Source organism: Asparagus officinalis, chromosome 5 (assembly GCF_001876935.1).
Source record: "Asparagus officinalis chromosome 5, Aspof.V1, whole genome shotgun sequence".
Taxonomy (NCBI): Eukaryota; Viridiplantae; Streptophyta; class Magnoliopsida; order Asparagales; family Asparagaceae; genus Asparagus; species Asparagus officinalis.
Window position 1 is genome coordinate 108301412 of NC_033798.1, and position 26179 is coordinate 108327590.

Here is a 26179-nt window from a genome sequence, read left to right on the forward strand (position 1 = left end):
CTTAGTTTGTGAACTTATTAATTTGTTACCAAATGAAAATTAAAAAAAAAAGGGTCGTGATCTCGCTGACAGTTATATGATCGATTAAAAAGAAAACAATTTGAAGCTAGCTACAGTTAACCATTTGTAGCCTCTCGATCTGTAAATTAATTAGTTGCTAGCTACAGTTAACCATTTGAAGCTAGCTGACAGTTATTTGATCGATTAAAAAGAAAACAACTTTCACTAGTTTGAAGTAGCATCAACTTTTAGCAGATAAACGGTTCTTAATCAAATTTAAAATTTGTCAATGGTTCTCTCAATTAATGAGGGGTATCTTTGAAAAAATGTACAAAATTGGAACAAAGTGGAAAGTGTAGAAACATGGTTTATTTACAAGCTTTGATGCTAGTCATATCATCTCATTCCTTGCTTTACATTGAAATTTATTTTCTTCTTTAGGGAGTTTGGAATGGAGGAAACAAATTCAAATAGTGTAGAGTTCGGAATGGGAGAATCAAGCGTTATTGGAAGTGAAACTGCGGTCAATACTATAAATGCTCCTAAACCACTACTAGAAATGAAGTTGGACCATACATGCTACACCGTTGGACCATACATCCTACACCGTTGGACCATACATGCAAGACATCGTAACATTGGGGTTGGCAACATCGTATTTGGAAGAAACATCACCAGCTGTGAAGAGAAGATTAATTTATTAAAATCTTGGGCTTTAAGAGCAAAATTCAATAATGTGCTCGAGCTTGCATTTGATTCAGAAGAGAAGCTGCAACAACTTGATGATGTGCTAACAAATTTCATGGAATCACTTGAAGAAGAAGTTGGAGAAACTCAAGATCAAATGATGGATATTCCTCAACCTTCCGCACCCATTTCACATACAATAGAGAACATTCCTCAGATAACAGTTCGTGATCCTGATAGACCTACAAGGACTAAATGTCGTCCACGCAATACTACTAGAATCCAGTCAGGTTTAGAACAGGCACAAGAAAAGAAAGAAAGGAAGAAACGCATATGTAGCAGATGTGGTGAACTCGGGCATTATAGAACTAGCTGTAAAGTTAACTTGCAAAGGTACCATTTTCGTTTCTATTCAGTTTTAGCCCTATATAAGTTTATGAAACTTGATAGCACAAAGTCATATCTCATGATTAATTTGTCATATAATTTGCAGCTAAACATATGCACGGGTGGTGGATGTATTGGTTTGTTCACAAAGTCATATCTCATGATTAATGTACGTATGATTGCTTGTATTTTTGTGTATCAATCTTTAACAGCGCTTTATTTACTCTGTTTTTAACTTTTAACAAACGATTTATTTGATTGTGCATGTGTTTCTCTTACAGCGCTACCACTAACACAGGAAAGAGCACAATCAGCTCAGGTTCATCCACAACTCTGCCTTGGCTCCTCAAGCAATCCATGAGCAGAACTGATTCAAGTGATGCGCATTTTGTACAAGACCTCTGTCTTGTAGCTGCTAATGTATTGCTACATTTTATGTATTAAGACTGATTGTGTTAAGACTGATTCTGTTTTGTTGATGGGTAACAGTACGTATGATTGCTTGCATTTTGTTGCGCCGTAAGTATCATGCTCATCCATGTCAAACTGATCTTTTACAGCTTATTATTTCTTGGATGTTTTACAGCTTATTATTGCTGTGTCATTTTGATTGTCTTGGTTGTATTGTTTAACTCAAACTGATCTTTGATCGCCCAACGTAGATTTCTGTCTTGTTAACTGTTTTGTCTCCTTACATTGTGATTTGAGATTTTAAATAAATTCTCATAGTATGATAGTTATGATTTAGCTTTGTTGTGAGTTGAAGGATGTCTAGTTCATTTGTGTTGCATGTTCAACTTGCAGCCATTTTGGGTGCAAGTTCCATGTTGTACTTGAAAAATTTTGAGCACGGAGCTAGTTGAGACAAGAAAGTTTGAGCTTAGTTTCTGCACTATGAGAAGTAAAGAAACAAAATTCTGTCAAAATGATATTCTAGGTGCTTTTAGTGTAATTTGCTGGCAACGGTTGTGATTAGAGTACGTGTCGTGTTTCTATACTTCTATTTAATCATTTCAATGGAACTATCATCTCTGGTGTTGTCATCTAATATCAGTCGTGTTTCTATACTTCTATTTAATCATTTCAATGGAACTATCATCTCTGGTGTTGTCATCTAATATCACTTTCTGATTTTAATTTGCCAAGGGGCTTTAAAATTTCAATTCATCGGTACTACATTACTGCTTGCTTTAAATTGATATTTCAAACGCCAAGGGGCTTTAAAATTTCAATTCATCGGTACTACATTACTGCTTGCTTTAAATTGATATTTCAAACATTTCTACCTTCTGATGGTTTACTTTAGGTACAAGAGTGCAGCCTCAGAACACATATGATACAATTAAGACAAGATTTGCTGGTGGAGTGATCCAATATCTTTGTGGCTAACAATTAACCATTGCTGGAGATAACTACAGAACCTGCTCAATCTCATGTGTAAATTTGTTCTTACTTCTCACTTCTTTTTGCCTTTTGTTCCACCCTCATCTTTGTCTTCTCTCAGATGGTGTATTGTTTGCTCCCCAATCACATATATAGTTGAAGAAGTAAGAACAAATTTTTGCACTAACCTATGCATAACAACAACTCAACAACACCAGATACACAATATGTACTTACAAGATACATAAGTTCTCACAATCACACCAGATACATAAGTTCTCACAAGATACATAAGTTCTCACAATCACATAAGTTCTCACAAGATACATACGTTCTCACAATCTCACAATCACATAAGTTACTCGATACATAAGTTCTCACAATCACATAATTTTTGCAATATAAAAAAAAATACGACAACGATACATACTACAAACACTAATATTGTAAACACTGAACCTAATGCAAAAGCATAGATAGGGAAAATAGTAGTTCTTGAGCTCGATGCAGAATCAGGTGTCGGGACATAAAAAGGTGTTTGGACATGCCTTGAGTTGGATGCTGAATCACAAGTGATGTTGTGTTTATCCCATTCAACCAAAGCCTCTTCGTACGTTGCATACCCTTTATATGCGGCATTTGGGTATTTATCAACTTGCTTTTTACAGTCCTCCCAATTATTAAAAATTCCACATCGTCGACCTCTCTTCACAATGTAAAAACTCTTTCTTGCCATGGACCGCCTAAAAAATTGTGGTTTAAAAAGAAATCACAGTAAAAACTCTCTTAATTTCTTTGTTGTAGTGGCAGATTCAATTAACTTCTCTTTCACTCGCACAAACACAAATTATAAAAATCACACTTTACATTAATAATTTACATAGAGTAACAATAAGTTGTGCATAACTAAATGAGATCAAATGAAACCTATGATTATCAGCTTCTAGAATAATTGACCTGAGATTTTTCATTTGTTTTAACCATATCACCATCTGAGACAATGTGGTCAGAGGTATCTGTGAAGCCACAAGACGAAGTATCTTCTTGTTTGAACGTAAGTGCTGAAATCAGCTCCCCAAGAATGGAAGCAGTGCATCTCTCTTCAGAAGCATTTCCAGGTAGAAATTCATCGCAATCCAGAGAATTAATAAAGTACTTATTTAACTCTTCAATTTAACTCTTCAATGTTTCTGTTGATACCTATGACTGTAATATAATCATTTTGGAAGCAGTGCATCTCTCTTAAATTTTCATTTGGTAACAAATTAATAAGTTCACAAACTAAGCAAGACCCACAAATCCAAACTTTTATGCTAAATTAATAACCTATGACTGTTATATGATCATTTTGGAGGTAAAAAAAAGCTAAATTAGCAAAAATAGGCAATCAAAGAACGAGGATTTCACCTGAGAATCGATTCAAAGAGAGTGGTCGGTGCTCGCGTCAGAGGAGTCGAGAGGAGCTGTCCAGATCTCATGGTTGAAGTAGCTGTCCGCCTCTCTTGGTCGGAGTTTCGTGGTCGAATCGGGGGAAGGGGGGAGAGGGATTGAAGGGGGGAGATGCTTGTTAATCGCTGGGAGAGCCCTAAATCTCGTGGTCGAAGGAATTTCGTGGTCGAATCGGGGGAAGGGGGAGAGGGATTGAAGGGGCAGACGGGTTAATCGCTGGGAGAACGGCAAATCTCGTGGTCGAAGGAGCTATCCAGATCTCTTGGTCGGCGGTTTCGTGGTCGAATCGGGGGAAGGGGGGAGAGGGATTGAAGGGGGAGATGGGTTAATCGCTGGGTGAGAGCTGAGGGATTGAAGGGGGAAGATGGGATAATCGGTGGAGAGAGAGCTGGGAGAGAGCGATTTAGGGCTGAGGAGATTTGAGATTTCACGATTTTTTTTGGGTCACGAGATTGCTTTTGTGACGGAAGAGACGGGGAAATTTTTCAAAAAACTCCCTGCAGCGCACAAAAAACGTGAGCTTGGCCAGGTTCACCCAGTATTCTCATATATATATATTTATATATATATTATTATATATATTATATTATATATTAATATATATATTATATATATATATATTATAATATTAATGCGTATACTTTGTACAAGCATAACAAAGTTATGGTTGGTAATGTATGTGTTCACATCTCCTCCACTCATTCAATATGGGACACATTCACATGGGTAATGGTGGATCGAGGATTGTGAACATTCACTACCAAGCACAAATTTGTGCTTGTTACAAGCATACTCATATTTCTCTCTCTTCTGTTCTCTCTCTTCTCTTTATAATATATTATATATATATATATATATATATGATCTCTCTCTCTCTCTTCTCTTCTCATCATATATACTATATATATATATTGTATATTAAATAATTATATATATAGAGAGAAGAAGAGAGAGAGATTAATGAGTCTCCTCTGTCTAGGAGCGGGACTTTCTCCTATGACGCTCTAAAATCACAATGATTGAGCGATTATATGATGATCCGCTCCGTGAACATGATTACATATTCTAAACCGCCAAACACAGTTTGGGTGAATCCGTCGGTCGTTTGACCCTCCATCGAGCCATGTGAAAAGTTCTATTCATTCAAACCAGTTAAAATTGATACAGTGCGAGAAGCGGATCAGCGACGCGGGTTACCCAAACTTGATGTGTTGCGGTTTAGAATATGTAGATTCAAGTTAACGCGAGCGGATCATCCATAATGTCGCTCATCATGTGATTTAGAGCGTCTATACGGAGGAAATCTCCTCCTATGACGAAGAGATCCCATTAATCTCATATAGTATATATATATAATATTTATAATATTATAATTATATATATATATATAATATATATAATTATTATATATATAATATATATATACTATATATATATATATATGCTATTTAGTCTAAATTTCCACGCAAATTTTCGCGTAACTCGGCTCCGTTTGCTTTTAGGCCATTCACCACGGAATGAGGCTTACTTAGCTAACATAAATAGGTTTTAACGTAATATAATAGTATCAAAGGTTCGAGGAACAGGTCCAGCGAAACTTAGTATTTGCTCCAATGGTCCAGTGGAGTAAAAATTAGCTGTAGTCATCTTAACGTTAAAGCATACACTAATCAAGTGATCAACTCTCATCAATGATTCTCTTTCCAGAGAAAAATAGCCATCTTTATTGACCAGACCTCTTTTGCTCAGAGCGTCTACCTATGTGCCTTTTCCTATACTCCTTTTTTGTAGTCACAAAATATAATCATGATATCCCAAATTAATATCTTTATTGAAATGGGAATTGTATCCCACCGCTTCAATAACGGTCCTAGAAATACTAATGGTGCTGACACTAGTAGAAAAACGAACAATCTAGACGGAACAACCTAGACGGAAAAAATTTCCATCTAGGTTGAGTCAATCTAGACGGAATTTTTCCGTCTAGGTTGATTAGTCTAGATTGCGTTAAACTAGACAGAAAATTCCGTCTAGTTTGACAAATAAGACGGAAAATCAACCTAGACGGAATTCCGTCTAGGTTGCCTAGGGCAACCTCACTTCAGACTACATTACCAGATGAAATTATTATCCATGCACAACGTCCTTATCACGAAGTGAGATGTTATAATGAGTATTTGGTGAATAGATATAAATTTCGAACGTTAGAGACCGATGATAGGAGGATAACTCAGAACAGTGGGGTCATGGGCTTGTTTGCTCAAGAATGTTTTTCAAGTATAAGAGATCAGAATCCAATTCTAGCTGACATATTATATTATGGCCAATTAGAAGATATTGTTGAGATAATTTACGGGTTTGGTTGAGATAATTTACGGGTTTGGTAAACCAAAACAATGTACTTACACGATGTTCAAGGTTCGGTGGTGTCCTGCAAAAAAGCAAAAGGATCATTATGGATTTACACTAGTCAATCTTCACCGAGAAGTATATACGGATGAGAAATATATTTTCACAGAACAAGCTGATCAGTGCTTCTTTGTGAAAGATCCGAATGTCATGTCTGATTGGGTGGTTTTGTACAAGGAGCCAAGATCTGTTGTTCTTCCTAATAACAATGAAAAAAAATATTGAAGAAAGTAAAGATAATTATAGTGAACCAATTGGTTCATCAGATGATGCTTGGCAAGAATTCTCTTACGCACAGAATGTGGCGCAGGATGTAGGTATGAACTATATATGTTACACCACATTTTCGATTTTTATCTTTTCATAATAAAAACAATAATGCATTTCATAACAACATATCTCATGAGCATGTATACAATTTTTTCTTAACAATTGTCTTTATTAAATTTGCAGATGAGGAGGAGGATTAGGAGGCTCTTTGACCAGTCGGCTGATCGATCACGGAGTATCACCCCGGGTAGTGGTGCTGATAATACACTACCATCTCTGGATGCAGGTATAAAAATTAATTAATACTTTAATATATTTTATAAATTTTTAGTTATCTAGCTCATAGTGTTCATTTGTTGTAGATGCGGGATATTCATCACCCGACGGTTCTGATGCAGCACCAGAACCATCCCCCGACACAGGTATTAAATATTTAATAATTGATAATGGTCAATTAAAATTTAATATTAATGATTCTTTTTTCTTATGTAGGTGCTACTTGGACCCCGACATATCCATCATATACATTCCATATTGACTTGCGGCCAAAGACACAGGACTATCTCAGTTTACCCTTACCTCCGGACTCTCATAAGTCTAAGGCTGACTCAAGGAAGTATCACCCACGTGCTGCGAGAAAGTTACAGGAAATGCTTCCTATGTTGGAGACTAGGAAAGCTGATGCACTCGCAGCAAAAGAAAGAGAGATAGCGAATGGTAAATTATATAAATACTTTTAATTTTCACATTTGTATATTATATGATATATTATCATGTTGTTATTATTGTAGGTGCTAAGTCAGATCGCATAGAGGGACGACGTGGCGGAGGTAAGTCTGACTCTAAACAACCGCCAAGAGGAATGAGAGCCATTATTAGGTGGAATAGTTCTAATTTGCCCGTTGGTCCTTGGTTGACCCGCTTGAATGCATATATTGGGGTTCTCGTACGTAGAGCGACCATTATCAACCCTTATTTTCATTTTCGAGAATTACCATGGACCGCATACGAGGCGATATGGACTGAGCTTATGGTAAGTGCATATTGTTTTAGATTTTCATTTATTAATAATTAGTAATTGATATTAAATTATCCTTACTAAATGTGTATGTAAATCTACAGGACTGCTTCTGCCTTGAGGACTTTGAGGGGGCTTGGAATTATGTGTTTAATGTCAAGGTTGAAGCAGCCCTCAAACAATGGAGGCATGAGATCAAACATGAAACCTATGACAGGTATGAGGAGGACTGGCAGAGGTTTTTAAACCTCGATGACCGAGTTGACGAGATTCATTTCACGGCTCTCCTCATGTATTGGGACAGCGATGCCGCCAAGGTTAGTTTCATGAAATTTAGTTTATAATTTTAAGATATTATTTTATTTTATATTTACAAATTTTTTTTAAAGAATAAATCCATGAATGAGTCAGAAAATAGAAGAAAGAAGCTGCATGACCATCACTTGGGCTCACACTCCTACGCCAATCTGGAGGATGTTTATTGTCAGGATACGATATATGTCATTTAAAGATTTAAAAGATCTTAATGTTTAGTATGATTATGAAATCTCAAAATCTATAATATGACAGGGGAAATCATTAATGCCGATACACTTGAGGGCAAAAGTGGCATATGGTACTTTACGTGAACAATATAGGGGTGATAAGAAGAATCGGGATAAGATCACGGCAAATCTCGAGTTAGTGGTGAGACTTATACATATCTTGAGTAGTATTATTAATTCTATTTTGTTAACATTACGAGGAAACGAGAACACAAATAATATGGTCATTATCTTGAATTAACTATAAATTTGTGCTTTAGGAGGGATTTGAGACCGCATCCAAGGAGGCTGCATCTGTCTACATTTCGCAGGAGGAGGAACAAACCGAGCCAGACCCTCACATGCTTTCTGCAGAGGAGAACATCAATCTCACACAGAACCTGATGGGTCATAATAGGTAAGGATGGTGAAAAATCGAATCAATTTGAATACTACATACTATTTATATTTGTTTACCATTATTGAATTTGAGAGCAAAGTTTAATATTTATTTCTCCCTAATAATAGGAGAGGAAGATATCCTCTACATGGTGTCGGAGCTTCACCCGGTATAAGCATTAGATCGTCCACAACATCCTCCACACCATCTACATCGATAAGAGCAGCCACAAGCAGTTTCTAGGCTATGCCATTTGTCGCACGTATCTCTGCGTATCTGATTAACAAAATTGACCCGGAGCTGCATATTCAGGTGACTAATGAGATGACTAGAGTTGCGCTGACGGCGAACTCGATGGACGATCTCATGTGGTATGTTATACAATATTTAGGCGGTGCTATTCCTTATAGCACGTATGGTGGTATCATACGGATCATTAGCTCGATTGGCGATAATTCCAGCGCTAGACAGAGTAATGCTCAGGTACCTTATTTTTTCTTATATTTATAAATTCATTTTTATCTAATATGTTATCAAACACCATATAATGATTATTCAATTAAACATTCAGAGTGGAGATATTGGAGGGAGCAGCACCCGTTCTCGTAATCGGGATAGAGATACCCCCGCCGACGACGATGGATGGGGTTTTTTTATTTTTAATGCAATAAACAGTTTTATTTGTTATAACACTGCATTTATTCATTTCGTGTATCTTATCTTAGTCATGTGCATTGTTAGTATATATGTTGTTGGATGTGTATTAGACAAAACTGATTGATGTATATTTTGAAGTGGATGGTTGGATTTGTACAATGTGTTGGATTTGGTTATATTTGGTTTTTGAATGGAATTGTTATGAATTTTGATTATAATTGGATGGTTGAATGTATTCACGTGTACAGTATTTTCTGGATGTATTCAAATATTAATGTAATTGTACAGGAAAATATAAATTGTAATTAATTTTTTTTCTAGAAAAAAGGCAACCTAGACGGAATTCCGTCTAGATTGAGTCAACCTAGACGGAATTCCGTCTAGGTTGTGAAAAACCAACCTAGACGGAAATTCCGTCTGGTCTGCCATACCAGACGAAATTCCGTCTGGTACGACAGACCATACGGAATTCCGTCTGGTAAGTCAGACCAGACGGAATTCCGTCTGGTCTGGCAGACCAGACAGAATTCTTTATTCCGTCTAGGTTGTGTTGTGCGCAGCGGAAATTTCGGCAGAGTTTCTGGTGCACAATAAGAGAGAAAGATCAATAATAAGAATTCCCGTCTCACCAAGGAGACAATAATCTGAAGCGGATATCTCAACCAAGTGAGATATCGACTCTTCCTCTCATCAGTTCTAGGACTGACCTGTCGAGGGATCCTAAAAAGCTATTACAATGGCCACAAACTCAAACAATCAATTTTACGTGGTTCGGCAAACTGCCTACGTCCACGGGGCAAGAAGGGGGATCTACTAATAGAGTGAAAGAGAATACAAATAGGGTTTACAATCTCTCAAATCTAAACCCTCAAACAATCTCTCAATCTCTCAAAAAAGAAATACAGCCGAAGTTGTTCTTTGCCTGCTGCCTTTGCACATGAATAAATCAGCCACCCAAAAGATCAGCCGCCCAAACAATTTTCCGTGCTCCTCTGTAGCCGCAACTTCACAAAACCAAGCACTGCCCAATTAATCCCCTCTGCCTTTTTCTCCAAAAGCCAATTGTACACGAAACCCTAGGTTCTATATTTATAGCAACCAATCGGGTCAATTGGGTGGGCCTGTACTAGAGATTCCCTTCCCTGATCTCTTCACGCATAAACGAGGTGGCCCCCACACTTAACTCCTTCTCTTCACGTGTGTTCTTTTTCACGTGGTTTACTTGGCCAATGTTGTGGACGTGGCCCCCACCCATTCACAATTCTCCACCTCGGTGAAGTTTTCCCAAAAACTGAGCCGACACCAACCAAACAAATATCTCACTTATTGTGTCCAGTACACCGTGAAACAATTCACGACAACAGACTCAATCCATAACAAGTCGAGACCCAAACGGGAGTGCGAACACTCACCCAAACATCAGTGTCTACTCACCAAATCGATCTCACCCCCATCAAAATTCAACCCCGACTGCATCATAAAGACTGCCTACGTATCCTCTTGCCCAAGGAATCAAGCCGAACGTAGTTCACCCAAATGGCCGCTAACGACCTCAATCCAATAGAAGAGTTCGCAACCCTTCTCCAATTTCATCAACTCTGCGGCTGATAGCACCTCCAATGGCCTCAAACACCTCCACCTGAGGTGAACCAATGGTCATATCCAAACTATGTCTGTCAGCTGCACTCGAGTCAAAATCCAACCCATCATCTGCACCCAAATCCAAATAACTTCCACGCCGTGTCACCTCAGCTGGAATACCAACCAATGCAGAATGATCTGGAGTAATCTTTACCCAATGTGGAGTAGCATCACTCTCCACCCGCTGCGATACCTCTAAGGTCTGTCCAAAACTCTCCACCTGCTGAGAGTCAATTAGCTCCCTCATCGAAGCCTCAACCGAAGTGACATAACCAGACCTATCTTCCAATGGAGTTTTACCTCCAATCACAGTAGTTGACAACTCTTTAATAGGATGACCCACATATGTCGAAGCCTCAGTCCAGAAACTCTTCTGGAAACCACTGCTCGACCACAAACACTGATCCTCCTCCAGAAAGGCACGGTTCTCCAAATTTGTCACCTCATCTAGTTGCCCCAAGATTTCCTTTCCAACGAAGTGTCTCGAAATGCCGTGAGCTCGGCTCCAACACAGAAATAGGTCCATCTTGTACCTCCCACCAGAATAGAGTACCTTCACCTTTCTGTCTGTCACACACTTCTTCAATCTGTTGGAAACTACTAGGACTTTCTCCAAAGGGGATTTAGTTGCAACCCAAACACGCCTAGAACAGTCACCAACAAAGGAAACCAAACGCCTATTACCTCCCAATGATGCCCCCTTGGAAGGCCCCCAAACATCCACGTGAACTCCTCCAGAACGACCCTTAGCACGGTGAATAGAGGTGCCACACTTCACCTCGGTCTTCTTGCTCACATCAACATGTTCACTGGACTTCGAACTGCAGGTCTTTGCACCCTCTTTCAATCTATGCGAGGAATCAATACTGGAATGGCCAAGCCCCAAATGCCGCAGTCTAGTCGAATCAACAGAAGTTGCCAGCTCTCCACCTGTCACTATACCTCCAGTCAAGTAATACAGGTTATTCCTCCTGACGCCCTTCATCAAAATACGAGAGTCTCTCACAATCTCGAGAACCATGTCCTCAACACGAACCTTCAGACCCTCTCCAACCAAAGCTCCAATCGAGATCAAGTTCTTCCTCAAAGAAGGAACATATCTCACATCGTTTAACTCTCTAACAGTCCCGTCAAACATCTTTATGCGAATTCTTCCTATCCCAAGGATCTGGCATGCACGGTTATCAGCCATGTACACCACACCACTATCCACCAGCTTCTCAAAACTGGAGAACCATTCCCTTCTAGGGCACACATGATAGGTCGCACCACTATCCAACATCCATTCAGATTCCTCCGAATAGCTATCTGTAGGACTGATAGAAAGCGAATAAATAGAAGAGTCAGAATTATTACCATCCGATACGATATTTGCTTCTGATGATGGCTGCTTCCCTTTCCCCTTCTGCTTATTCTTCATCCATTCGTCGAGCTTTGGGCAGTCTTTCTTCCAATGACCAGTCTCCTTGCACCAAGCACACTGATCTTTTCCTACTCTAGACTGTGACTTCCAATTCTTCCGGTTTAGATTCTTCCCTCTTGCGACCAACGCCTCTGCTACCGACTCAGTCGAATTCTCCTTATCCTTCTTCCGAAGCTGATAATTCACCAATGCAGCAGTGACCTCACTATACGAAAGTGATGCCTTCCCATTAATCAGAGTAAGAACGAAGGTCTCATATTCCTCGTCGGGCAAGGAACTCAACAACAGCAACGCCTTGTCCTCATCTTCAATCTTGACATCCACATTCGCCAAATCCGCAAGAAGCTTTGTGTAGTGGTTCATGTGATCTCTAATGGAGGTTCCCTTCTTCAACTGGAAACGATAAAGTCTCCTCTTCAAATGCAAGCGATTTTCCACACTCTTGGTCAAATACTTGCTTTCGAGAATCTCCCAAATCTTCTTCGCAGAAGTCTCATTCATCACATCATATTTTAGATCTTGAGTCAAACAAGACCTAATCACACCACACGCCGTTCGATTCATCTTTTTCCAAACCTTCTCTTCAATCTCATCTGGCTTGCCATCTAACTCCAAGGTATCCTCCAAATTCTGCGCGTTCAGCGCATCCAAAACCTCGCATCTCCATAATCCAAAGTTGTTTGTGCCATTAAATTTCTCCACATCTATCTTCATAGAGTGGATATTCAAACTCTGAATAGTCTTCACGCCAGAAGAACCACCCTCGACTCCCGAAGCACCTTCTTTCCCCGACATCTTACGCACCAACGAACAAAGAATAGATCCAAAACTGAAAGATAGAGTCTTTACCAAAAGATCCCACCTTTATCACCAACGAAGTCCTAAACGGGCCTCCAAATTGATCTACTCCTCCAACCAAACCCTAGATCTGGAATCTGGGCTCTGATACCACTTGTTGTGCGCAGCGGAAATTTCGGCAGAGTTTCTGGTGCACAATAAGAGAGAAAGATCGATAAGAATTCTTGTTTCTCAAAGGGAACAAGAATCTGAAAGCCTAATATCCCATCAAAGTGGGATATTTGCTCTTCCTCTCGTCAGCTCTAGGACTGCGCGTCGAGGGATCCTAAAAACTATTATACCACTTGTTGTGCGCAGCGAAAATTTCGGCAGAGTTTCTGGTGCACAATAAGAGAGAAAGATCAATAATAAGAATTCCCGTCTCACCAAGGAGACAAGAATCTGAAGCGGATATCTCAACCAAGTGAGATATCGGCTCTTCCTCTCATCAGTTCTAGGACTGACCTGTCGAGGGATCCTAAAAGCTATTACAATGGCCACAAACTCAAACAATCAATTTTACGTGGTTCGGCAAACTGCCTACGTCCACGAGGCAAGGAGGGGGGAGATCTACTAATAGAGGGAGAGAATACAACTAGGGTTTACAATCACTCAATCTAAACCCTCACATAATTATCTCTCTCAAAAGCACAAAAGGACTCTTTGCACGTTGTTCTTTGCCTGCTGCCTTTGCACATGAATAAATCAGCCACCCAAAAGATCAGCCGCCCAAACAATTTTCCGTGCTCCTCTGCAGCCGCAACTTCACAAAACCAAGCACTGCCCAATTAATCCCCTCTGCCTTTTTGTCCAAAAGCCAATTGTACACGAAACCCTAGGTTCTATATTTATAGCAACCAATCGGGTCAATTGGGTGGGCCTGTACTAGAGATTCCCTTCCCTGATCTCTTCACGCATAAACGAGGTGGCCCCCACACTTAACTCCTTCTCTTCACGTGTGTTCTTTTTCACGTGGTTTGCTTGGCCAATGTTGTGGACGTGGCCCCCACCCATTCACAGGTTGACTTCCGTCTAGGTTGATCTACCTAGACGGAATTCCGTCTAGTTTGATTCGATCTAGACGGAAGCAAAATAAACCATCCAAACTAGACGGAAATTCCGTCTAGTTGAACTAATCTAGACGGAATTTGAATCAACCTAGACGGAAATTTCCGTCTAGGTTGATCATTTTTCTACTAGTGTGAATCAACAAAAACGCCCACCAATTCTATATCTGCCATAACAATGTTTTTCTCTAATAATTATAGCGGATACAGATGAGTTTATTTCGGTGGCGTAGCCAAGAATTTTATCTTGGAAACCAAAATGCGACATACAACAGAGTTTTGCTTGTAAATTGATTTCATGAAAAAAAGACATGATTTTAGGAGAAAGCTAACATTGAAGTTAGGAAAAAGACATGATTTTAGGAGAAAGCTAACATTGAAGTTAGGAAAAAATAATAAAAAATAATTCCAACCAATATAATCATTTGAGTAGGGACCACTTTTTACACTTTCCAAACAAACAATTAAAGTTTTATTTTGCAAACCAAACAAGTGTTTTATGATTCCAATGGAATCAAAAACAAGCAAAAGAAAATATAAAAGTGTAATTGATGAGGTGGACAACAACTTTTCAAGTTGTGTCATAAAAACACAACTTTAACAACAACAACCAAACAGCCCCTTATTCAAATTAGAGTACATTTTTTAATTTTTAAATTATTGGCAAATCATGCATATCAGTAATAATTGCTTAGCTCAACTATTTTTGGGGATTTATTAAGAAAGCCAATTCCATACATAGAAATATATAAATTTTCCAGCAATTACTATACATGACTATATAAGCAAATTCTAAAAGAGCAAGCCCCCCCACCCTCCACGCCAAGCTTGTATCGCAGCTCCACCATGGTTGTCTTACTGACATGTAATCGTATTTATAGGTAGTATCTGATCATTTTTTGTAGGGTGTCTACGGGCCTTTTCTGCTTGACTTGGAACCGGTATCTAGCCCGTACCCCGGCCGTGCAAAGTTAAAAACCTGGGTTGATCGGGCTCGCGAGATCGCAGGTCCGGGTGCACTGTTGGTAGAAGCCCGACCGGACGGCTGGCCCGACCCAAATCTATTAAATTTTATATTTTCATATATGAGGTTATATATAGATATGAATTAGCATACTTATATATATATTTCTAAGTGTGTATTTTTTCTGGTGAGGAAAATGGCAATAGCCTCCCTAGCCCTAAGTGTATACTAGTTGTAATAATTTTAAATACGTTATTAAATATATATATATTATATATATATATATATATATATATATATATATATATATATATATATATATATATATATATATATATATATATATAATATTTATATATATATAATTATATATAAATGTATATTTATATAATATAATAAGCATTAATCTAATTTTTGTAAAATTAAAAATTTTTAAATAAAAATCCGGCAGGCCGGAGCCCGGATATTGCACGGATTGGGCTCCTCTACTCATCAATAGTAGTTCCTAACATTTGCTAATGTATCTCCACCTTTCATTTTGTGAATAAGCCCAAAATGACCTTTCATTTTGTGAATAAGCACAAAATGAAAGATGGTCCTACAAAATAAAAGATGAAGATGCATTAGCAAATATTAGGAGCCACTATTAATGAGTAGAGGCTCCCAATCCATATTGCACACCCTAATTACATATAATGTGGAGGTAAATTGGTTATTTTAACATGCAAATCACTTGTTTACCTAAGTACGTCACTTGTGATACGGAGAGAGAAGGCTAACAATTAAGTAGCGTTGTCTTTTAGACAGCAGTTACTCCGCGAGTGAGCATACCATCCACTGGCAAGCAGCTATATTAGTTTTCCCCTGTTTAACTCCAAGTCCTCTCTCGCTCTCCCTCTCGTTCTCGCTCTCACTGTACTCAACGATTGCGAGCTGCGAGCGGGCGACTCGACAATTATCTAGAGATAGAAAGCAACCTACCGCGTCGTCGCTATGCTCTCCCTCAAAGCCGCCACTTTTCTGGTATTTAAAAATCGATCGTTGTCCTCATTATCCTTTCTAATTCGCATTAATCTATCAATTTAGTAATTAAAAAAATCAAATCTTTTTCAAAGCCAATCGGCCCCCCTTCAATAATTTCACGAAGTCTTCCTCCATTGACTTCAACATTAGCACACAGCTGAAATAAAAATGATATTTTGCTTTCCCTTTTCTCTATTTATAAGCGGTGGCCATCGCTCTGTCTCTCTTTAGAATTGCGAGGAAAAGAACGAATTCTTCTCTTTGCAGCGAAGGCGGTGGCCGGCGGCGGTGGGATCGGCGACGATTAATTGCTGTTGCGCGGCGGAGCGGCAGAGGAAGGAGGAGAGGTTGATCAGTTCGAGGGGAGTGACGATGGAGAGCATGATGAAGGAGAGGCGAGGGGATAACGCCTCGGTTCTCGATCTCGATTCCAAATCGACGGTCGGCGGCGGAGTCGAGGATGCTTATGGAGAGGATCGGGCTACTGAGGAGCAGGTTGTAACTCCGTGGACGATTTCAGTTGCTAGGTTTGGTTCCTTTGATCCTATCGATTTTGATTTTTAAATTCTTGGTATATTTAAAAGGGGAAAGCTGTGACTTCTAGTGTCAATTCTTTGTTAGATTGATTTGTAGTTGCAGGTTGTTGGAAGTTGGAATTAACGTGGAAGACTGTTTCTTCCTTTTATTTTCGAATTGAAAAAGGGTTTTCTATTGGCATATGCATCTTAACACCTTACAATTTTATAATTGGAGTAAATTTTCCGAGTGTTTTTTTATTCTAAAGATTATTTAAACATACAGGTGAGCCTGATCTCTAAAAATGGAACATTTCCTTGAATCTAGCAGATTGAGTGCTATTTTAGGGCAATTGAAAGTCTTACTTTCCCAATGATTGAGACTCTGTAGCAAAATTTTCCATTATCATTAACTAATTTGAATCTAAGTGTTACTGGTATGTGAGATTGTTTTGACAAAATCTAATTAGTGTCGTCCTTATATCGTTGCATTTAGTGGTTACTCATTGTTGAGGGATCCACACCATAACAAAGGACTTGCCTTTACTGAGAAAGAAAGAGATGCCCATTATTTGAGAGGACTCTTGCCACCCGTGTGTATCACTCAAGAGCTTCAGGTTCAAATCCTATTTCTCCTAAGAAATTGATTCCTCTAATTTTATGCTTAATAGCTTTTACTAAAACTTAAGGTTGATCTCATGTTTCCAGGAAAAGAAGATCATGAATAGTCTTCGCCAGTATCAGGTGCCCCTTCAACGATATGTGGCATTGATGGATCTTCAGGTTTGGGCTTATATAATTATGTTGTTTTGCAATATTTGGTTGGACATAAAAAGTTTGCCGATGCCTTTCCGTTAATGTTTTTCAGGAGAGAAATGAGAGACTTTTCTACAAGCTTCTAATAGATAATGTTGAAGAGTTGCTTCCAGTTGTTTACACACCTACAGTTGGCGAGGCTTGCCAGAAGTATGGTTGCATCTTTAGGCGGCCACAAGGTCTTTATATCAGCTTGAAGGAGAAGTATGTTGCAATTCCTTGTGCTTCTTGTGTATTTTGGTGATTTTTGTAACTGAAACTGAAAGGTTGCTTGACCTTGCAGGGGAAAGATTCTTGAGGTGTTGAAGAATTGGCCTGAGAGGAGCATTCAGGTTATCGTGGTTACTGATGGTGAGCGCATTTTGGGGCTTGGAGATCTCGGCTGTCAGGTGAATTTGAAGTTAGAGTTGTAATTGAAATATAGTGGACACAATCTTATCTTGGATTTTGCTGATATGATAATGCTTCTTTCCGAGACTTTGTTCAGGGTATGGGAATTCCTGTTGGCAAGCTTTCTTTGTACACAGCGCTTGGAGGGATTCGTCCATCTGCTGTAAGCATGTTAATTACCCGATCTGTTATGTTTTTTGCGTTCTAATAGCCTAAACTGTCCTTTTGCAGAGCTTTATGTTTATTTCCATAAGAAATAATACAACAGACATTTAAATTTATTTGCAGTGCTTACCCATCACAATTGATGTGGGCACGAACAATGAGCAATTGCTGAATGATGAGTTCTATATTGGGTTGCGGCAAAAGCGTGCTACTGGTCAGGTATGGGATTCTATAGGCGCTAACTAGCATGCTATGTGGAATTTACAATAAGCATTGATAAGTATTACTAAACTGTTGCCTTGTACATTTTGGAATAGGAATATGCTGAATTACTACATGAATTCATGACTGCTGTCAAACAGAACTATGGGGAGAAAGTCCTTATTCAGGTTGGCCAAATTACCAGGCAGTACCGTACTTTTACCAAATTTGGTTTTGTTTTTTTCCTTTATTTCTGCAAGTTTATTTAACTAAAATTTTATGCATGCAGTTTGAGGATTTTGCAAACCATAATGCATTTGAATTGCTTGCAAAATATAGCACAAGTTATCTTGTCTTTAATGATGATATTCAGGTAAAGCAAGCATGTGGCTTTATGTTAGCTGTGTGATAAATTGCTTCTCTCATTTTCAACTGAATAATTGTCTATTTGATTTTTAAACAAAATAACACTTATCTAATAAATGCAATCATTGCAGGGAACAGCTTCTGTTGTCCTTGCTGGGCTTGTTGCAGCACTAAAGTTGGTTGGTGGAACATTAGCGGAACACACTTTCTTGTTTCTTGGTGCTGGCGAGGTCAGCTTCTCCTTCTGCTACTTGTATAGTCTATTGTTTATTTATTTATTTTGCTGATTCTGGACTAGTTTCTTGGTGAGTTTGGTCTGGTGGGGGCGTAAAAGCAATTGAAAGAGAGAGAACGAAGCACTTGCAAATCATTCAGACAACAGTACTTAAAATTATGGAAGGTTACACATACATTTGCTTCATTGCATAGGAATGGGGGAAATTTTAAGAGAATTATAAACACTTAAATTTGCAATTAGATAAGATATCTAATCGAAGCGAGCTAGCTTTTAACATATAGGACTGGGTCTGACAGGTCAATTAGTAGTGCCCTGTGTAGGTCTTCTTCCATTCATTTGTAGTTGATCAACCTTTGACTGCTTGAGGTCCAATTTTTTTTTATAGTAGAATATAAATGTACGGTCACTATGAGAACTATTAGTTTTCTGCATCGATCATTATGGAGTTGTAGCATCAAGGGAAAGTTCTCCAGATAACCGGGGCTTTGTGGTTCGTTGAAACTTTTAGGACACTTAGGCTATCATTAGTCTATGTCACAAGGCTTAGAATTTCACTCTTGCAGGACCAGTCCCACTTGATGATTAACTGTTCTTGCATATCTCAGTTTATTGTTGTGGTATTTAGAATTTTAGATGTGCATTGGTCAATTGGTTGTACCTGTTTACTATTGCGGTCTTACGTGCATATGCATAGATGTGGTGTATGTTATCATTTTGAATGTTCTTAATCACCTGAAGTCATTCTCTATCAACTATCTGAAATTGAAGCGTTACCTAGTGTAAGTGGCTACAGCGACGTAACTGACAATAGCTTGAAAATCTTATCAGCATATTTCCATATTTCCATATTTAGCCATTTCTCTTGTTTAATAGGATAAGTTCAGGAGCAGGATCTCATGTTTTTAATGTCCTGCATTGATCAGATAGGCCTCTTTGCTCATCAGTTTCTTTTCTTTGTTCAGCTGCTCTATCAGTGGACACATCTCTAATGTACTCATAGGTTAACTATGGTGATACTATCAGGTCCTAGCCTGTCACAAAATTTCACGGGAATGAGTTTCATGTCTTCTTTGTTTTGCTGTATGATATTTTTAGAGATTCCACTGTGAGAAGAGTGCATTGTATGCTAATTTTTGGTTTTTTTTGCATGAAAAATGCAGCAATCTTAATAAAGTTGGATTTTGTAACTTCAACAAAATAGCCAAGTAAAATGGCATTATACAAAATACTCGTATAAATATGTTGGTGTACACAATGTAGCTGAGCTTGATTATCTGAACCTGTTAATGCTTGGGTAGGCCTCATTCATTTTTGAGAAATTAAAAAAATAGTTAAAATAAAGGAAATGGCAGCTGAGCTTTTTCGTCCGTCCTTCTGTCAGTTTACGTTCCTGGAGTACCCACATCTTGAAACTCTTCTTGCCTTTTTTTCTTTCAATTTCTGCGTATTGTTGCTATATCTTTTCCCCCCTAACAATTTCTCATATGGCCGTGCTTTCAGGCTGGTACTGGCATTGCAGAACTTATAGCTCTTGAAATGTCAAAACAGGTGAATTTTTAAATCCTTTTTACCACTTTCACCTCCTTTTGGACAGATCTTTGTCTGTGATAAATATGCACTAGCTTTCTAATCTATATCTATTGTGTTAAATTGATTAGCTTCCTTCCATTGTTGCAGACAAAAGCTCCAGTGACTGAGACTCGCAAGAAGATTTGGCTTGTAGATTCTAAGGTAAAAAGAAGAGCATTAAGATTGCTTCCTGAAATACATTCATGTTTTTAATGTCATATCTATTGGAATTTCTTATCATTTTTTAACGCAGGGCTTAATTGTGAACTCACGCAAGGAGTCACTACAACACTTCAAGAAACCCTGGGCGCATGATCATGAACCCGTCAAAACTCTCTTAGATGCTGTAAAGGTGCGTATCCTGTATCATCTATAATAATTGAATGAGAATACATAGCTCTTTATGGTAGTCTCTGAAACTTGCGTCCATAGGCTATCAAGCCGACGGTTTTGATAGGAACATCTGGAGTGGGGGGAACTTTCACAAAGGAGGTGGTTGAGGCCATGGCCTCTTTCAATGAGGTAGTGGAATGGTTTTCTAATTCTACAAGGTGTTTGTCATGGATTAAGAAGCAAAGTTTAGCGATAGAAACTAACATATTTATACTGTCTTAAAAAATGCAGAAGCCAATCATTCTTGCCTTATCAAATCCAACATCACAGTCTGAGTGCACTGCCGAGGAAGCATACACATGGACTAAGGTAAAGCCCTACTTTTCGTGCTATTTTTTCACATCCAGTGGTGCACTCCTGTCTTGTGTCATCAGGGCCGGGCCATTTTCGCCAGTGGGAGTCCATTTGATCCAGTTGAATACAATGGCAAAGTTTTTGTGCCAGGCCAGGTTTGAACTTTGACTTGCTTGCTTATTAAAATTTATGGTTAATGTAGGTTACTTCTTGCTAATTGACACATCCATTGATGTTGTGATTTTTGTATGTATATCAGTCAAACAATGCATACATTTTCCCCGGATTTGGTCTTGGTCTGATTATCTCAGGAGCGATACGTGTGCACGATGACATGCTTTTAGCAGCTTGTAAGTGAAAGAACTATTTTTTATACTCTGGAATATACTCAGAAATATTCACCAACTGGCCCCTTCTTTGTGCAAAGAGATTGTAACCATTGTATGAGCAGTATAGGGACCCCTGCACAGGTACTCTATAAAGCTTTGCCACTTTGGTATGACAACTCTCATATCCTAGTTGCCATTTACATAAACGCTAGCATAGTAGCACGTGCAAAAGCATGTGCTACTAACGTTAATTTTTTTATCTAAACAATCATCGGTCCTACATTTAATTATATTATTATCACTTAATATGTATTTACTTGATTTCTAGTAAAATATGCATGTGCATAATTTATGTGATCAAATTAATAAGAAAGTTCTTATCATTTAATGTTGTATCATGGGGATATATTAATTTTACATTGTAGTAACAACAAATATTCTAGATAAGAAAATTCATCCAATCTTTATAATTATATTATCATAATTATGAAAAGGATAATTTTTTTAGTTCTTAAAAATTATTTTTAAATATATATTATATACATGTTAATAAGACTCATTTAAAATATGTTAATATCTAGTTTACATTGTGTTGCATTTTCACTTTTGTCAATTAAATAATTTTTAAAAGAGTTGTGCATGAAATTTTAAATTTAAGAAATAGTGGGAGGAATGGAAATAATAGAACCTTGTAGAGGGCGAGTGAGAGAGGGTGGGGGGCATTGTTTTAAATATCTTCGACATTGCCCAATATATCCTTTTATAGGGCTTGGCACAACTGATATGGTCTCTAAATATCTTTTACCTTTTTATGGCTATTTTGGACAATATATCCCCGATATGGCTGATATATTAGCCGATATGTTGATCAATCTATCCTTTTATATAGCTTGTTGTAAAACAACATACCGCGTTTGGCAATTTTTACGTAAGATATCATGATTTTTCCATTATATCAAATGATATTTTCGCCTAAAAAAACCAAATGAAATGTTGTAATGTTGATTTGTACTTTTGTTTGTTTTACAAGGTTGAGAGTGATCCTAAACATATATTATTTACATTTTATATGCTTAGATTTTATTAAGTAAGTTGAGATTACATTTTAGTGTATTATACTATACATCCATCATGGCATTCCGACATATATCACACATCCCTGGTATTTCCCCGATATCCGCAATCCGATATGGATTTTGGCCATCCGATATTTCCCCGATACCTGCATATGGTGAGTTCTGATTGTGTACCACTATTAGCAAGTACGGTTTTGGTTCTGAAGGAAATCTCGTGCTTATTACATGCAAAATACACAGCGGAATACTGTATGTATAATTATACTAAGCATGTAGAGAGCGTGAAATACATAATAGGACCATCCTAATTAAATCTAACATGATCCCTATATTAAAGAGAGCATATAAGAGTTAGAAAGTCATACTTTCGAAACGTGATTCGATGAAAGATCGAACAACCCCTAGCTCTTGTTCCTTGTAGTTGTAACTCTCCTCGTAGTGGATCTCCAAGTCTTCAAGTGAGCTTGATAAAATCGGAGTCTTCTTGAGGCACAAGGTAAGATATCCATCCCGGGGTACTTTAAAATCTTACTACTTTCTCTTACTCAAAGATTGCTAGAGTTTTGTAAGAGGTAGAACTCTCTTCTTTATTCTCTTATGGAAAAAACCACTTAGCCAATTTTTCATTAACCTTTCCATAAGAAAGAGAGCTCATATATATAGAGTGAGATATGTGACTCATCTCATGATTCATGCCATGAGTCATCTAAATGTAATGATTCCTTTCATGAGTCATGCAATAACTCATCTCATGAGTCATGCAAAGAGTCATGAAGAATCAAAATTATGTGCTAAAATAATGTGCCCAAACCATACCACCTTAATGACTCATCTCATGACTCATTAATCAAGGTATAATGAAGTGTGTATTTTATAAATAAAAACACCACATCGATACGGTGTTTCATAAATATGATATTGCGTAATCTTTTCAATCATTAACTAATAAGTCATCATATGACCAAAAAAATCAACGAGTTGATCAAAAGTCAACTGTTGGTCAAAAAGTCAACTGTTGACCAAAAAGTCAACCAGTTGACTAAAAGTTAACTTTATGAGAAAAATATTAGAATTCATTTCTTAAGCACATAGCATTCTGATTTTACCGATACATATAATCGTTTGTGTATCCGGTAAAAATCATATATGCGTATCAATCATACACATTAACTCTATAAATTGTATTTTATAGGATTCAAGTACGCGTTTGGTGTGACTGTAGGGCCCAACTTAAGACTCGGTAGTGAATCATATCCACAAGTACAACAGAGGTGCTAGCTACACATGAAGACTACTCGGGTATAAGTTGTGATAAATATCTGCAAGATGCTAACATAATTTTATCAGTGATAATATTGTACAGTCCGGTCTCTTTGTTAAACCATGTCAAACTATCGAGCATAGGGTATGAAAAACTGTCAAACCCTAATAGCTGGATTAGTGTTTGCTGATATTAAACTCATAACCTATAAGATCAAACTGACACTCAGTTAATCTTATTTACATCGGTCAAGGATTTCCTGACTATAGTTATATCAAACAATCTTATGACATCAACCCCTTATACTGGGAGAGACGAATCTTATCTTGGCATCTCAATATCTAATTATGTCTCGGGATGCACCCAACAAGAACCGTTATGCATAACTCAATGAGAACTGTGGTTAGGTAAAAGTCTAAGTATATCTATACTGACATGTAAGATATTGCACTCATGCCTCAGGTCAAGAGACTACTATGTATTATATCACTTGAGAACTTCTATTTGACAGTTAAGTATAATTACTAACTAGATGTTCTCAGTGAGTCGTTCAGTCAACTCATTCACTAATGAGTCACCTTTATACTATATCTTGATGTCTCACATCAATGATCCAAGAGATGGATCATCATCCTACCAAAAGAGAAATAGAGTATACACTAGTCTTCCCAAAGTGATGATGTCTCATTTTAATACTTCATCGACTAGGAACATTTTAGAATATACGTTAGCGACAAATCAGATCTCTTTATTATGATCATATCCGAAAAGTCTGATAGTCTAGTATCATTCTAAGGACTTTATCTGTATGAAAATACCAGATAAATCTGACCAAAATAGCATACTATAATTTTGAATAAGGATATTATATTCATATAGGTCCTGTTACAATATACAATTATTGCTTGCAGGACACCTATATCTAACAGGTTCTTGGTCTCTGTGGTTCTCTAGCCCTAGCCAACAGCTAACTTAGAGAGGACCAAAACTAAGCTTGTGTATACTATGTATAGACCTATTGTCCCCGGCCCTCTGAAGAATACTTGAGTAGCGGTCTCCACGTTGAGCCAATCAGACCGAAGGCATAGTGTTCAGGTCGAAATTTTTCTGCGACAAACCTTAGGAGATTGCGGCTCATGTCTTAGAAAATCAACATGCGAGACATGTCCCAGGAAAAACTTTTAAGTGTTATGACTATTAACCACTAGCTTAAGATTTGTACTCACATGTCAATCCGCCTACCGCCCCATAGAAGTTTCGATGGAGCGCTCTAGAGGCTGTTTTTCCGGTCTAATAGGCATCTGGCATGATTACTTCATTTAATTTCATCCATCTTCCTTCATATTCTCAAAATCTGTATTTTCACTCTCATTTACAGTTAGAATCTTTTCTGGTCCTCTATCGGATTCTTCTCCGAGTTTGTACACATCTGGCATGACTATGCAATTATAGTTTCATCCTTTTTTCCTTCATATTATGATAATCTGTATTTTCTGTATTTTCACTCTCGTTTATAGTTACAACCTTTGTCATCAACCTATATTAACAGCGCATATCCTTTGTTGGAACAGCCGAAGCTTTGGCCTCACAGGTCACAGAGGAGAATTTCAAGAATCGGCTGATATATCCACCCTTCACCAATATCAGAAAGATTTCAGCCCAGATAGCTGCTAAAGTAGCTGCCAAGGCATATGAGCTCGGTGAGCTTATCTATCTGCCCATCGTTTCTTTCTTTCTTTCTTTCCGTTAATCTCTTTGGTATGGAAGTTTGCCGATGTAGAAATTGATTCATCTGGTATGAATAGGTGTTGCTACTCGTCTCCCTCGTCCAGAAAACCTCGTGAAATATGCAGAGAGCTGCATGTACACTCCAGTATACCGCACTTACAGGTAAGTTACACAAGGGAGGAGCATCCACGACCCTGCTGTAGCATGATTACAAATATTGTGGTCTGTAGCTCTAGAGTTCACGTACAAGTTTAAGTTTGTTTACTTTGTCATATTAAACTTTTCCCCTCTTTCCAAAAATAAGCAGTATGTGCCTTGGATATGTTTGCTTGTACATCAATGTGATCTTGTATTATATTGTTGGAGCATTTATTTTTGAACTCAAATTTATGTGAGCAAATACGGAGAAAAGCATCAGGTGTGTTTTCAATTGATTTCTTAGGTTTCTAAAATCAAAGTTTAGTAGATGAGACTTCTGACTTACCTGTTAACTGGCTCTCATGTGTGGCTCGTGAGGTTGTTGACTTCAGAAAACCCTTCAACAACTGGGTCTCAGAAAATCCTCCTCAACTAATTTAATTGGAAAAAATGTGTCAAGACCCTAAAAACAAAAACCTCTTGTGGCTCAGCCCCTTGAAATTTTTCTTATGTGATGTAACCCCAAAAGACCCAACAAATTGTGTTCCAGCCCCTTTTCAT

At 37.9% G+C, this 26179-nt stretch overlaps 1 protein-coding gene and 2 long non-coding RNA genes across 4 annotated transcripts; 2 read left to right on the forward strand and 1 right to left on the reverse strand.

Moving 5' to 3' along the window:
• LOC109842666 lies at positions 999-1416 on the forward strand. Its single transcript, XR_002247342.1, has 3 exons — positions 999-1080; positions 1181-1243; positions 1356-1416. It is a non-coding gene; the product is annotated as an uncharacterized LOC109842666 (long non-coding RNA).
• LOC109843828 lies at positions 2832-4006 on the reverse strand. Its single transcript, XR_002247804.1, has 2 exons — positions 3865-4006; positions 2832-3200 (listed from the first exon to the last, which is right to left on the reverse strand). It is a non-coding gene; the product is annotated as an uncharacterized LOC109843828 (long non-coding RNA).
• Positions 15996-25910, forward strand: LOC109840594 (NADP-dependent malic enzyme). 2 transcript variants are annotated; one of them, XM_020409307.1, is made up of 20 exons: positions 15996-16139; positions 16371-16666; positions 17151-17271; positions 17363-17437; positions 17523-17674; positions 17754-17859; positions 17958-18023; positions 18149-18244; positions 18343-18414; positions 18516-18599; positions 18724-18822; positions 20331-20378; positions 20508-20561; positions 20653-20751; positions 20832-20921; positions 21024-21101; positions 21167-21241; positions 21346-21436; positions 25324-25452; positions 25558-25910. In XM_020409307.1, the coding sequence occupies exons 1-20, from the start codon at positions 16110-16112 to the stop codon at positions 25644-25646; spliced, it is 1950 nt and encodes a 649-aa protein (XP_020264896.1). In that variant the 5' UTR covers positions 15996-16109; the 3' UTR covers positions 25647-25910. The 2 variants fall into 2 exon arrangements, with proteins under 2 accessions (XP_020264896.1, XP_020264897.1); XM_020409308.1 differs by having other exon boundaries at positions 16407-16666.

What these genes read in the sequence shown, in the direction of transcription:
- LOC109840594 (XM_020409307.1), top strand. Translation starts at nt 16,110, where the DNA reads ATGCTCTCCCTCAAAGCCGCCACTTTTCTG. An exon ending in AAAAGCGTGCTACTGGTCAG is followed by an intron (nt 18,245 to 18,342) that starts GTATGGGATTCT and finishes ATTTTGGAATAG; the next exon opens with GAATATGCTGAATTACTACA. An exon ending in AAGCATACACATGGACTAAG is followed by an intron (nt 21,102 to 21,166) that starts GTAAAGCCCTAC and finishes TTGTGTCATCAG; the next exon opens with GGCCGGGCCATTTTCGCCAG.